We start from the raw sequence: 14,191 nt of genomic DNA, 5'->3' as shown, positions 1-14,191 counted from the left end.
TACTATTACAATTTTGTAACAAAATATGCGTTTTAATTACCTTATAACTTTTTGAGTATTAGAATTATCTCGTTTTATTTACATGAAACAAATATTGTATTTAGTGCTAGGCAGCTAATTTGGAATTATTATTAAAACATATGAAATAAGGTGGGTAATATATAAAACCCTTCTAAATAAATGCAACTTAAAAACATAAAAAAATGAAAGTCACCATATTTTAGTTTTTTTTTTGTAAAACTATTTAGTTAATAAAATATTTTCTTATAATTTAATAATACTAGCTGTCGCCCGCGACACCGTCATCCAAATTAAAGAAAAAAGTTAGTATCCTGTGATTTCAAGACTAAGTTTTACATCTATGCCAAATTATCGAAATCAATTTAACTGTACTGGAGATACGTAATATCCATCCATCCAACCGTTCAGGTTTTTTATTACTAGCTTTTGCTCGCGACTCCGTGTACATCCGCGCGGATTAAAAAAACTTAATAAGTAGCCTATGTTTTCTCCTCTCTACATATGTTTATGCTAAATATCGAAATCGGATAAAACAACCATGCAAACTTTATTAAAAGTGAATATTTTAATTAGAAGTAAGTCTAATGGCGGGTCCTTAAATGGAAAAAGCCTGCTTAGTGCATTGTCATCCTTATCACACTCTATTAATATGACAGAGAGAAAAAACATTTTTCTATAACCCAGAGAACCCTCGTCTACTTGCTGATCTGTGCGAATAGGAACAAACCCTTTGGAAAAATCAATATAAACCAACGCCGTTACGACTCATGTTACCTTTATTTATTTCATATTACCATAAATCATTTACAAATCTAAAGATTAAAAGGGGGTACTGAAAGTCTTATTGAAAATTAACTATTCGATTTTAAACAAACCAAAGACAAGCGACATGTTAGCGGGAAAATACATGACGCCAAGGGGTAGCAACATTCTCGCCAGACAAAATCAATAATCACACTTTAGGGGAAACGCCTCTCGCATTCGGACCGTTTTCATCGTCACGTATATTAACATAAAATTGTGAATTAACTTCAAAACCATGGCGATTCGTCGTGATTGTTATTCTGCTGTTATAAAACAAGCGATTTACGAACTCACTGTGGATGAATATCAACTGGGCGGGATAACGCGATGTGAAAATCTCCGCAAGAAGTATCCTCCCAACCGATTTGAGAACGGAGGATCTAGCGCTGTGGTCGCTAGAGATGACTTGGACTACGTCATCCTGAGGATCGTTTGCATCAAGAAGTTTGATCGGGAGACCCAGAAGTGGAGGGTGTGCTTCTACAAGAAGAAGATTATAAGAGAATGCCACTGCGTTCCTGAGTACGCCGAAGACAGGATCAAGGATGCTGAGAAAATGTCGACGGATGACCAGCTGTGCGCGGCCTTTGCTTCTGTGTCACTTGACCAGCATTCGCAGAGTAGACTGGTTGAGTTCCAGAAGTGTTTCGCTGAGTTCATGCTGAACGAAGGGTTTGATGAGGGTGATTTCAACATGACCGATCTCACCCCCGGCAGCGCTTGCTGCAAACAACTGGAGTTGAAGAGCATTGAATACGCACAAGATCAACCCCAAGGAAGTGTGAATCAATAAATTGAATCCACTATATTATCTACGTAGTATCCAGTCTAGCTGGCTCTATCTCTATCCTATAAATATGCGCGTTGCGACAATATTAATTTAAATCTTTGTAAAATATAATTTTACCTATTATAAGACTTTATTATTTTTGTAAATTTATTTTATAAGAATAATATTTTATATTAATTTTTAATCTACAGTATGTTTAGATTTAAAAAAAATGTTTTAATCTTTTTTATGAAAATGTGTTTTTGACGCGACTTTTTCTTATATTTATCATGAATTTATAATCTTATATCTTGATGTATACATCTTTAGGGAAGTATGAATATTCATAATCCGTTTTAATCAAAGTTTAACTTTTCATGAAAACATTCATTCCATTTTAAAAAAAAAAATCTCATTCAACTTTGTCGTATTTAAATGTTTCTATGTGTAAAACATATATTAACCACTACTATTAAATAAACTAAAAAAATATATTAGTTTTTGCTTTCAAACCATCCTTAATTAAAATAAAAAATCAATGTGTAAAAATTTTATCGTTTCCACAGACTTTCACGAAAGTAGACGAACACTGACAAAACAATAAGCAAAAAAAAGCGACGCACACGATTTTTCTTTTATTCTTTAGTATTGTATATCATTTTAATTATAATTTTCAATCAGCAACACTAAAGTTCGTCTTTCACCAATTTTAACATTTCATCTTCCTCGTCAGTCCATTCATCCGGGCTATTGCTCATTTGTCCCAACGCTTCCATTCTTCTCTCCATAGTTAGTTTGTCTAATATATGTTCCATCTTAATATGCATACAATCATTAAAAACTGACGCATATTCACAGATCTCGAAAATACCTTCTACCGCTCTATTACATTCAACTATCGCCGCTTTTAATCTTGTCATAACCTCTCTATCTTCACCATAAACAGCTTTATTAGCTTCTAAAAGAGAATTGTGGTCTATTTTATTCTTTTTTATAATAGAATTACGTTTCAGAATACACGCTACAAAACATTTGCCTTCCATTGTTGCTTGTGGTATTCTTTTTAAGAAATTTTCAACGTCGCCCTTTCCCGCTTTAACTTGACGGGCGCATTCCGATATGTTTCTTCTAAATGGTTCCACTTCACTGTCCATTTTATTTATTTTTTCAATATGTTCCTCTTTCGTCAAAGGTTTAAACGTTACAACAAGATAGAACACTGAGATGAATGTCAAAAACATCATGACCGTTACGAAATTAGTGTTTTGATTCATTTTTATTCTGTTGCTGGGCACACTTTTCTTTCTTAAAATCCTCATGCTAGTGAAATGTTGGAATTGAAATGTTGCATTTAAATTGATCGTTAACGTAGAATGACGTGTTATTTGGCTATTGGTGTGGATATCTCGCTAATTGTTATCGTAATAGTATAATAAAAATTACTATCTCGAAACGTTAAATGGTCGTGGTGAAAGAATATGCAATACTTTCGGAAACTATAGGCTAGCCGCAACATCGTCAGCGGGAAAAAAAACAGTCTAAAATTATTGCACCTTCCAGTAAAAAACCCTTCAAATCAATGCAAATGTTTATGAGATTACAAGGAAAAAACGCAGCTGGACAAGAACCCACAGAAAAATACATATTTATACAGGTGGTTTTTGTCTTTTCCTTCCGTTCTTAGAAAATAAAAGCTAAGAGAAAGTTAGAAAAAAGGCTATATACCCCCTGATTTTTTTTTGCTGCTGTTTATGTTGAGAGGACTAAATTTCACACAATAATTACATATTAGCAAAAAAAAAACATTGTAATTTTCAAATCTTACATTTTATTTGTAACCGAATACATAGGTTATAAGTATTTTGAGATCAGACCAAATGTTGTTCTAACAAGAAAATGTTTATTGAATTACGAAATTATGAAATGTCCAATAGGTACGAACTACATACTTTTTTAATTTAAACATTTAGTTTAAGCAAAAACGTTCCATGTTCCCACAGATACAAGTCTTAAATCAAACTAAGATTACCTAACACTACAATATTTCTTAAGAAACTTTAGATTTTTAAGAAAATTTAGATAACATATTTGTTCAGGGCATTGTATACCTAACGCACACCCTTTGAAATATAAAAAAAAATCGTTTGACAGATAAGGTTAGTGTTGGGAAAGAAATTACCGTTTTATTATTACGCATCGACAGAATTTTCGCGCGTTTGTAAGTTTTTTATGTATGTTAATTCAATTGAGACAGCCTAAAACTGAAGTCATATTCCCCGGTTGTCATAGGTAATCTATTACAGCCTCGGTCAGTCGATTTTTTTTTAATTATTTTTAATTCATAAATATAGATTAATTTTGACTTTTCTTAGCAAACGTTTTTTTTTTGTTTACAATATGCTAGTTCTTGAAACCTAAATAAAACAGTAACATTTTTTTACACTATGCTGTGTTAATTGCAACGTTGCTAAGTTTTAACAACGAAAAGTTAATATTTTTTTAAGAATTGTATACTTCTTTCATCTAAATACATCACAATACGATACCAAGTCGTATCTTTAATTAAAAAATCTAAAGTTTTCCATATATTCACAATTAGGATTAAATTGTTTTCACATCCATCAAAGATAAGCTCATAGCTCATAACCATTCCTAAAGTCAAGGAAATATTTTTGACTTCGAAAAATTCAGTCAACGATACTGTATACATAAAAATATAAGATTATCACAATTATAATTTAAATGCTAATAGAAAATTCCAAATAACTTTACCTCAAATGACAAGAATTTAATTTCCTAAAAATACAAATAGAAATGGGCAGATTTTTTTATGTTGGCAAGTCCAAATTTTAAAAAACCAGCAATTTCTCGTCCAAATTGTTATTCGATCAATATATAACGGCAAAATATAAATAAAACAAAACACTGGCAAAGAATAACCGGTTACAAAGAATAGAAAAACTTTTTTTTTTAAATAACAATTTTAGAGACGTAACGTTTATTACAAGATTTAATTAGATTTGTTTTTGTAAATATATAATTATTTTTTTCCAAGTTATAACTATTGTTAAATATAATTTATTGTACATTAATGCTTTGTGCAATACTAATGTAATATCGTAGTTTTATAAATATTAATGTGAGTGTTGCTAGGTTTTGTTTACAAATAGACCTTGAGAACTAGTCACGGAGGTGTTTTTAAAACAACATTCTTTACACAATCGGTTAAAATGCATACAAATATGTATTAGGAAGCATAATTAGGCCTTTGAGCGGACGAGACATCGCGTTTTTTCATTATTTGAACACAATTTGTAATAATATTTGTTGACCCATTTTTACATCCAATTTACAAAATTAGACTTATGAATATCACGAAATTAATTAAGTAACGGTAAAGTTATACAAAAAACATCTCAAAAGGTACATTCATTCAAATGTTATGTTTATATGGTAACATTACAAATTAGAGCACAAACTCTTTCATTACGCATCTATAATATCGAATAAAAACAACACTTTCATGCGCTCGCAAAAAATCATGGCTTTCACTTTTTCACATCCCATTGCAAAATAAACAACCTCGAATTGAGATTCACAAATACACTCCCCGAGGGGGATTCGATCACCGAAAACAAAAACCGATATTATCGGTTAACTAGTTTAACTCTCTTCGGCTTCAACTAAAACCGGTAAACTGGCGTGATGGTGACAATTTGGTGATGTATTTGAAGTAAAAGCTGACAACCAGGCGTCAATATCGCGTTCGGAGCAAAGAAACTTCGCGGATATGGCGTTATCATAGCCCTTCTGTCTGACAAAGAAGCCGTTGTCTGATGCCACGCGCTCCACTGTTGTGTTCCTCAAGTTAACTACTCCGATAGGCTTCGATAATCGCTTCCTCGGGTATATAACAGCGAAGTGCTCCAGCGATGTTCTGTACACAACCACTCGAACGTCCTGCCGCAAGCCGCCCGGCCCCAATAAAACTAGGAAGCCGGACTTCACTTCAGCATCACAAGTCTTCTTGTATCTACTGAACTGCTCCGCGCGGCAATTAGGCATAACGTCGGTCGGCATTTCCCTGTTTTGATTTTCACAAGCTCGCATCACAGCGCGTACGTCGGTAACACGTCCTCTCCCCTCGGCGTCTGAACTGAACTGAAGTAAAATGAAGTCAATCCCCTGTTACCCTGTTTCATACCGAGTGCGTTGTGACCCGAAGTCAACTTCGTGCAGGTTCGGATGGAATCGGTTTTGCATTCACTTTACCGGAGGTTTTATCGGGCGGATGAAAATTGTTAATTCCGACATAACGCAACCTTACTACTTAGTACTTAGAGCTAGTCACAAAATCTTAGCGAATTTTAACAATTACCAATGAATGAGATAACGAAGCACTATATTTTTATATTTTCCTACACAATGTACCCCATAAGATGGGCTTAGGATCTGATCTAGATTATTGGACTTAGAAGGTCTAAGATACCAAGGAATCGATCAAGGAAGGATGTGATTTGAAGAAATGCGTATTAGACAATTGTTAAACCAAAAATAGATTAAATCTTCTATAAATTTCCAAGATAAATGTAATAGTAAAATGAATCAATATTATTCAGCATTTACGCGTTTGGTTTAGACAGTCTAGACAACGAATACAGGGGGTCACAGCGGGTACATCTGACCTTTACAAAGGTCGTCGTCACGCCGGCGACGGTCATGGGGTCGACAGTATAATAAAACCATTATTAACGTTATACGCAGTGGATATGCGAACTGAGAAGTTTTTGTATTTTATCAGCCAACCTAAATACTTACTCATATTCATAAATGAACAAGTTGCCTGTCTATCGGTACTCATGTTAATTTAAAACGAGACTTGGAAGAGTAACGCATTTTATGAAACAGTCTGACACAAAGACGCGTGTCCTCACCATTTTATGTTCAAGGTTGACAAGAGAATGTACCAGCTTTATGTCTATCGTGAAACGTTAATCTTATTAATTGGAGATAATAAAATTAAATAAACAAAAATGGCAACACTAGTGAAGTGGATAAATAATATCTGTTAGTTGTCTACAACTTTAAAAGCTAAATAGCAAAGAATTCCCATTAATACGAAGACAAAACAAATTGAAAACTTCTATAGGCTATAAAATATAAAATTAGCATAATAGTGAAAGATTTTAGTAGAACAAAATATATTGTTATGGTACATTTGACATTTCCAGATTACGTTCGCAAAGTAAATGTCAAATAATTTATTACGCACTAGCTTTAGCAAAACTAAAGTAGTCCACGTGTTCTTCCAGACTATGCTCTACATCTATGCCAAATTTCATCCAGATCGGTGCTGCCGTTCAGGCTACAAACTCTAACAAACATTCATCCATCTAAACTTTCGCATTTATAATATTAATAAGATGAGTAAGATTAAACTTTAGGCGTAAAACGTCTGTAATTACTAATCACGACAATTTGGTATTTTATACGGTATTAGATTTTGTTTTAAACATATACTAGTTTTTTTAGCCCACGGGACTCTTCATTTTGGAAACCAGTTTAGTTGTCGGGAAACTAACATTGAGATTTTCGGAAAAATTGTAGTAGCTATGTTTATATCAACTGTAAACTGCATTTTAATTTTATTTACATTAAAATTTATTAAGCATACCTAACAAAAACAACATAATCAATAAATAAAACTGGTTTTCTTTAATATATGTGAACAGACAGACGTCTGTCTGTATTTAATATGCGATATAGCGGCGACCTTCGCAAGGTTGTTGCTAAAATACAATCTTAGTTTTTGTCCAAAAGTGATAAAAAAGGTGTATACATAAAGTTGGTGGCCTTGTGATCTATGGAATACCGTGATGCTAAATGTACAACATACTAGTGATAACCTTCGACTCCGTTAGTGCAGAATTAAACAAACAGTAGACTATAATATTGACAGTTACATCAGCTAATCCTCTAGCGAAAGTCCCATCGAAATCGGTTCAGCCGTTCCGGCGATAACTCGGAACATATGGATTGGATTTCATAAAAAAATGTAGACAACATTTTTGTACGGGTGTTGGCATAAAGAATCCATGATACCACAGATAATACAATAATATGCTATTATAACTACGATAAGCTAAAAAAAGAGCAAAGATTTGTTTGTACCTAATAACCTCAAAATCTACTTTACTAATTTTCCGAAGTTATTAATATTAAAAAGCTTAATAATTAATGAAACAGCGTACATTTAATTACAAATCTGTTTAGATAAAGCTATGAAAGTTTTCTACGAGAGTAGACTAGTTATATCGTCTTTCTTTTGAACGTAATACGTATTCTATTAAAAAGTATATTTAATTTCAAACTTCATCTTTTGTCTAGACAAGTCATAAAATATTTAATAACTAGTCTAGACATACCTTTTAATTCAGTCTTTTTTGTTATTCAAATTACATTTAAAGAAATTTAAACAACATAAAATTAAGTGAAAACATGTCAAGAATCCTTCGAAGGATCCTTTTATATTAAAAGCGATAAATATGAATACATCTGGTCCCTTTTTTTTCTACTAAAATATCGAATTAACAAATTGTAGTTTTGTACGTTCAACTTCGTGATGCAATCTGCATAAATCTGTGAAGAAATTGCAAAGATATGTGAAGTCAACCCGCAATGGACTAGCGTGGGTAACAACGGCGTAGTCACCCTTAACTTAAAGTAATCGCCAAGCGCTTTTTTTATTTTCATTATGTCTAAAGTGTGTGGAATTTTAAAACGAAAAGAACAGCTTATGCGCATGATTCACGGGGGACATTGACCTCGAAGGACAAAGGTTTAAACGGAAATTCAAATATTTACAAACACCTGTTTAATATCCTTCGGTATAAAAAACATTATTTATAAAAATAAAGTTATAACACTGTCATCTTCAAAATCGGTACACTATTTTCGTATTCTACTATTTCCGTATTCTATTTTGTTATTTTGACATTAAAGTTCACTCCGTCTAAGTAAAAAACTAAACCGTGGTATAAACCATTATCAATTACAAGTGAGAGTACAGACGTATTACGTACAAATGCAAAAACTCGATTGCGTAAAACATTCGTGTTCACAACATACGCCGACAAGAAGCGAATAAACAAAGTTGACACAGTTTATGTATGCTATAATCGATTTGCACTTAACTCTATTGCTATGTAACGTTACAGTAAGTTTCCACTGCTGTATGTATTCAAAGGTGTTGTCCCTCACATTCCCGTTAAAAAGAAAGAGCGCGCAAGTAACGATTTGTAGCGCTTAATAATGCAGGTGTATTCAAAACGAATGGATACTGCGTTATGTGTTCTTGGCTTGGTTCATATAAGGGTGGGAACACACATGCTAGCTGGCACATTTACATATAATATACTAGCAAGTGCCAACTACAGGCGTGTGTAAAGGTTACTGGTATGAATGAAGCTAGCCCGAAATTTAATTTTATGACAGCTACGGGTATAAGAAATGTGGAAGGAAACAAAAGGAAGCTTATCACTGGCATCTTTTACTCGTGAACATTTTACTGTGTTTAAGCGTGGCGACAGTATCGTGCTATATCTAACATGCCAGCTTCTACTTAATTCTACTGGCTTGTGTTTCCGCCTTAATAACAGGGTATACATAAACGTTATATGATAACGTGTTAACCGACGTAAATGATTTGGAGCGTATCGAGAATCTTGTTTAATTAAAACAGAATTAAATAATCATTGGAATGTTTAAAAACGTAGATAAATTTAACATTAAAAAAAATCGGTCATAACGGCGCTAAAGCTGGTCTAGTAATATTATTATATAAAGAGGAAAGATTAATATTTTTGTGCGTAACGAATAAACTCTAAAAGTAGTCTATAGATTTCAAAAGTAGTATTTTGCTATGAGAAAGAGTGAGAGTAAAGTGACATTTGGCTATAAAATTTTATTTAATTCCGCGCCGACAAATACGCAAAAATTACATACAATGTAGGTGTAAACGTTTAGATTTCAAATAGACATGTCCGTTAACATTACTTTTTCGCATGACTATGTCGAACGAATCGTTTTGCATCGTTTAATGCGAACGCATTGAATTGTAATAATTTGTTTGCGTCAATACCGAAGGTGACGTTAATGGCTTACGGAGAGTAAACAGGCTGTCTCTAAGCTGATTATTCAGGATCCCTTGTCAACATCATCTCGGATTATTAACAAACATGTATAACAGCGTTTAATCTATACATATAATAAAATTGGAGTGTCTGCTTGTAATATTAAAAGAAATTTGCTTTGCTGATAACAAAAAATGCATTACACAAGTTTTTGTCTGTCTTTCTATCTGTCCGCAAACCGCGTTTGTTCCGGGTAATCTCCGAACTTTCACTGGAGGGTAGCTGACATAGATGGGCATATTATAGCTTACCTTTTTTAAAATTCCGCGCTGTTAAAATGGCGTAAAGGGTGGTTCTTATTGTGCTAACGAAGAAGAACGAAGCGGGCGACAGCTCGTATGACATAGATATGGGCGGCTGCCTCTCCCTGACGACGCCCTTGTAGAAGCCTGAGTACGGGACGAAAAGTTATATTTATTGATAATACTGTTGTTAAGTGCTTTATTGCAATTAAATTTCACGGTAATATTTTCACGTTTTGTATGTAACGCTACAAACATATTCTCCGGTATTGTTCAATGCACGTGTGTTATGCACGTGTCACGTGACCGCGCACGTACGTGACATCAACGATATTCATCAGCCCGTACAAAATGGCCCATATTCAAAATGGCCGGCAACATCATAACCATATTTAATATATCGGAAAATATTCCTAGAAAATAAAAAATAAATAATATATATTTTTTAGTTAAATGCGTAATTACATGGCCTTTCCAGCCAGTCGCTTAGTGTGGATTTTTTCTATATATTTTTTCTATACCTTTGTATAGAAAAAATCCACAGTAATGTTAAGACAAACTCTGAAATAAATTTCAGAAGAATATTAAGATATTTTGTTTTTTTCTTAGAACTCTCCAGTTATTTTTATCTAACTATAGTTACTATTTCAATTTCTTAATATCTGAAGATTACGTGAATACATTGTAAATATTACTCAACACGATAAAACTTTGGTACAAAAAAATAAGTTAAAAGTAAGTGTTTTTAATTGCAAATTTGAAAGCAATTAAAATAGATTACAAGACACCAAAACGGAACGCACGGTTACCAACCTGCTAAGTTAACAAGTATTTCAAGTTTGGCAGTTTTTTTGCGCAATTTAATCCGTGTGTAGTTTACATATCACATAAGTTTAGAGTTATATAATTTTTAAGTGTAAACTTAGAGTTATAACACACCGGAAACAATAAATAAAGTTACAACTAAGTTATAAACATTCCAATCGACGTATTAACTAAATATATACTTTTTACCTTATATTTTCTACTTTGAGACCATCGTATATCGTTTCTGTTACGGTTGATAACGCAAATAAAATCTTGCATCAAATGACGTAAACTTACTCCACCGTACTAATATGCGAAAGTTTGGATAGATGGATGTTTGTTACTACGAATCTCCAGAACGGCTCGGATCTCGACGTTTGACATAGGTGAAGAACGTAGTTTAGAAGACCAAAGGCCAAAGTTTATTGTGAAATACTGTCCAGATTAAAAAAAAAATGCTATTAGAAAGCTGAAGAAAGAAGAAATTACTGAGTAACATAGGCTACAAGAAATATTTAATTCCGCGTAGGCGGAGTCACGTGAAGAAGATAGTAGTTTTTTTATATATACTGTATTTAATTAATTTTGTACGATGCCGACGTTTGTTAAGTTAAAAGCATGCGGATGATATTATAAAAATATTTCAATGAGAGTAATAAGTTTTCATTTGTCAAAATCTAAAGTCTAGTATACATTTGAACTGGCTTTACTAAGGCGAAGGATTTCAATTTGTGTAACATATTCTCGATGATTATAAAAAGAGAACTTTCTGGAATAGAAATAGCTTGGAATACTGGAGGGAAACGGTATTGTGGCTGCCATAAGACATGACCTTTAACTCGCGTGGGCTGTGAGTTCAATTTACATTTTCGTGGGCAGCCTTATTATAAGTTTAGGCGTACCACGACATTTGAGAAAACCCATATAAAACACTAACTTTCTTAATTACAAACTTTTATGAACACGATTTGAGATAAATGGTAGAAATTATTTTAAGATTGTATTTTTAGTTGACTTCAGTCAATACAAACAAATTTATATACGAAAGTATATTCAGGTGAATATGTGTCTTATTTCAATACTTAATTTATTATTAAATTTTATTTCACTTACCTCCTTTTAAGCCAGCCATCAAATAAAAATAATTGCTCAAAATTCGAGAAATGCGTAGGTGACGCTTACAATTGTTTATAAATATTTTTTGTGCTTCCGACCCACACAGGTTTTGTTCGAAAGTAATCACAATTTTCATTGTCAAATAATTACGACGCTAAATCGAAGAGTGAAAGTTTAGGACATAACAATGGACAATCAAAATGGCGGTCTATAATTTACAGGTTACCAACAGGTTATATTGAATTTATAAGTGAAAGGATTTATTAAAAACAAACTCACCCATTGTTTATGCGAGTAAATTTTCCACAGCTATTGTCATTCGCTTTTTTATTTTTTTTTAATACACTTATTTAGGTAATTATAAATTTAGGTTCCATACTATTTTAATCTGAAAGTTCTAACGTTCAGTTTACTTTTAAATTATATAGATAAAGGTTTTAGACTGGTTTAGGTCTCGACCTAATTTGTCTTTCGAACAACCCATAAACCAGACATTATATTCTGAATGCAAGTGGGAGAGTATTGTTCCAATTTTAAATACTTTGTCCTGTAAAACGGTGTGGGAGGAAAATGGATCTTGGATAGTAGTTGCCAGAAAGGGGTTTTCTTTTAAAGTTGCAATTGTAAGGCAACCTAATATTGTCCAGAAAGCCTTACATTGTTATTAGTGATTCTATTATGTAGACTCTAGTTCGTATGCTTTATAGGTAAATATATTATCGATTTTAGTGAGGTTGTTGCACGAGGAAAGGAAACAGGAGATGTGTTGCTGACGCCCTTTGATGCCTCATCTCTTACTATACAGAATTAGCGTTTCCACTGCAAATATCCTCGTAAAACATGTTATCCCTCTCATCTTTAAAGCGAATGAAAAGGAACACAATATATTTGTGGAAACAGAGTTTAAATTGCAGTTGCACTTAAGTGCAATTTAATACCGCCATCTATTTACGTAAAACGCAACTATATTTTCACGTTTGTGTCACTAGATGGCAGGTTACTCAATTAACACTTATTAACTTTTGCTAAGCACGTTTCTTGTAGCTAATTTTTTAAAATCAAGATTCAAGATTGTATTTGTTATGGTTTTATGTTTATCTGAATATATTTACTAGTTAAAAGTTGATTTCTTATTTCACACATTTTAATAGAAGATAAGTAATGACATGATCAAAGTGGAAAAATAAAAAACGTTAATTTAAGAAGAATCGTTTATTTCTCTTCAAAGTTACCTATCAACTTTGCGATATGGTTTCCCTTATAAATACATGTGAACATATCATACAAACAAATTCGAAGAAAACAACGCTATTTCATATAAAATCCAACTACCCTACAATATTAATTCTGCAACTACCCACAGAAAATATCGTCATGCATATCTTTTAAAAACGCGGATTTTTACAAGGATAAAACAAAGAAGTAATAAAAAATTTAAAAATCATTTGACTTATAAACATCAAATATATTAAAAGTAGCTGGAAAACTTAATAGTAAAAGCACAATAACGCGAAAGCTAATTTTAAAAATAGGACCAAATAAATAAATACCAAACAAATCAGTTCTTTTTAAACCTTTTCATTAGGTAAAAAAATCTATAAAAAAAAACAATAAATAGTACAAAAGGATAAACAGAAGACATATTTTACACTTAATTAATAATTTACAAAATGATTTTGAAATATCCTTGAGCGGTTTTTTTTTATTTTTAGTCTGTACATTGTGGTTATAATTAGCTACACTTTTATATGAGTCAGTTAAAAAAATAAAAATACCTTTTAAAAATTATAACAGATCTTTTTTTAATTTCTTGTGCCAGCCAGTAATATCATTCAATAAGTTACTTTTATTTACTACATTATACATAAATAGAATATTATATTTTATTTTAGCAGGGATTATTTAAGGTTAAAATTAAGTATAATTTTACAAACCATAAAAACACAAACACACAGTCTTTAATTCAGTTTTTTTTTCTTAAAATTTCAGTTGTAAAATTTTCAGAGGAAAAATACAACTTGAAAATACATCTAACTGTAAATTTACCCTAAATTAATCTAAAAGAGATATTTAAGTTTAAAAACTGCTATGAAAATGAACCTGTCAAAATGTTACTAACCTACTAAAAGTTACCGACAAAAGATTAATATGGCAGTGTCGTTAGATATAAAAAAAAAATTAAACGTAATAAGCGTAGTGATCCTAAAAGGTATCATAAAAATACTAAAAAGGGGGCTATA

At 32.2% G+C, this 14,191-nt stretch overlaps 1 protein-coding gene across 1 annotated transcript; it reads right to left on the bottom strand.

Moving 5' to 3' along the window:
• Positions 1-2,218: 2,218 nt before the first annotated feature.
• On the bottom strand, positions 2,219-3,341 carry LOC106105417. Its single transcript, XM_013285711.1, has one exon. It carries the CDS (start codon positions 2,911-2,913, stop codon positions 2,281-2,283), a length of 633 nt encoding a protein of 210 aa, XP_013141165.1. The 5' UTR covers positions 2,914-3,341; the 3' UTR covers positions 2,219-2,280.
• Positions 3,342-14,191: the final 10,850 nt, after the last annotated feature.

Source organism: Papilio polytes, unplaced genomic scaffold (assembly GCF_000836215.1).
Source record: "Papilio polytes unplaced genomic scaffold, Ppol_1.0 DF822845.1, whole genome shotgun sequence".
Taxonomy (NCBI): domain Eukaryota; kingdom Metazoa; phylum Arthropoda; class Insecta; order Lepidoptera; family Papilionidae; genus Papilio; species Papilio polytes.
Note: the sequence above shows the minus strand (reverse complement) of the source record. Positions and strands in the feature narration are given on the sequence as shown.

Excerpts from the sequence above, each read along its gene's own strand:
- LOC106105417 (XM_013285711.1), bottom strand. The coding sequence starts at position 2,913 with ATGAGGATTTTAAGAAAGAAAAGTGTGCCCAGCAACAGAATAAAAATG.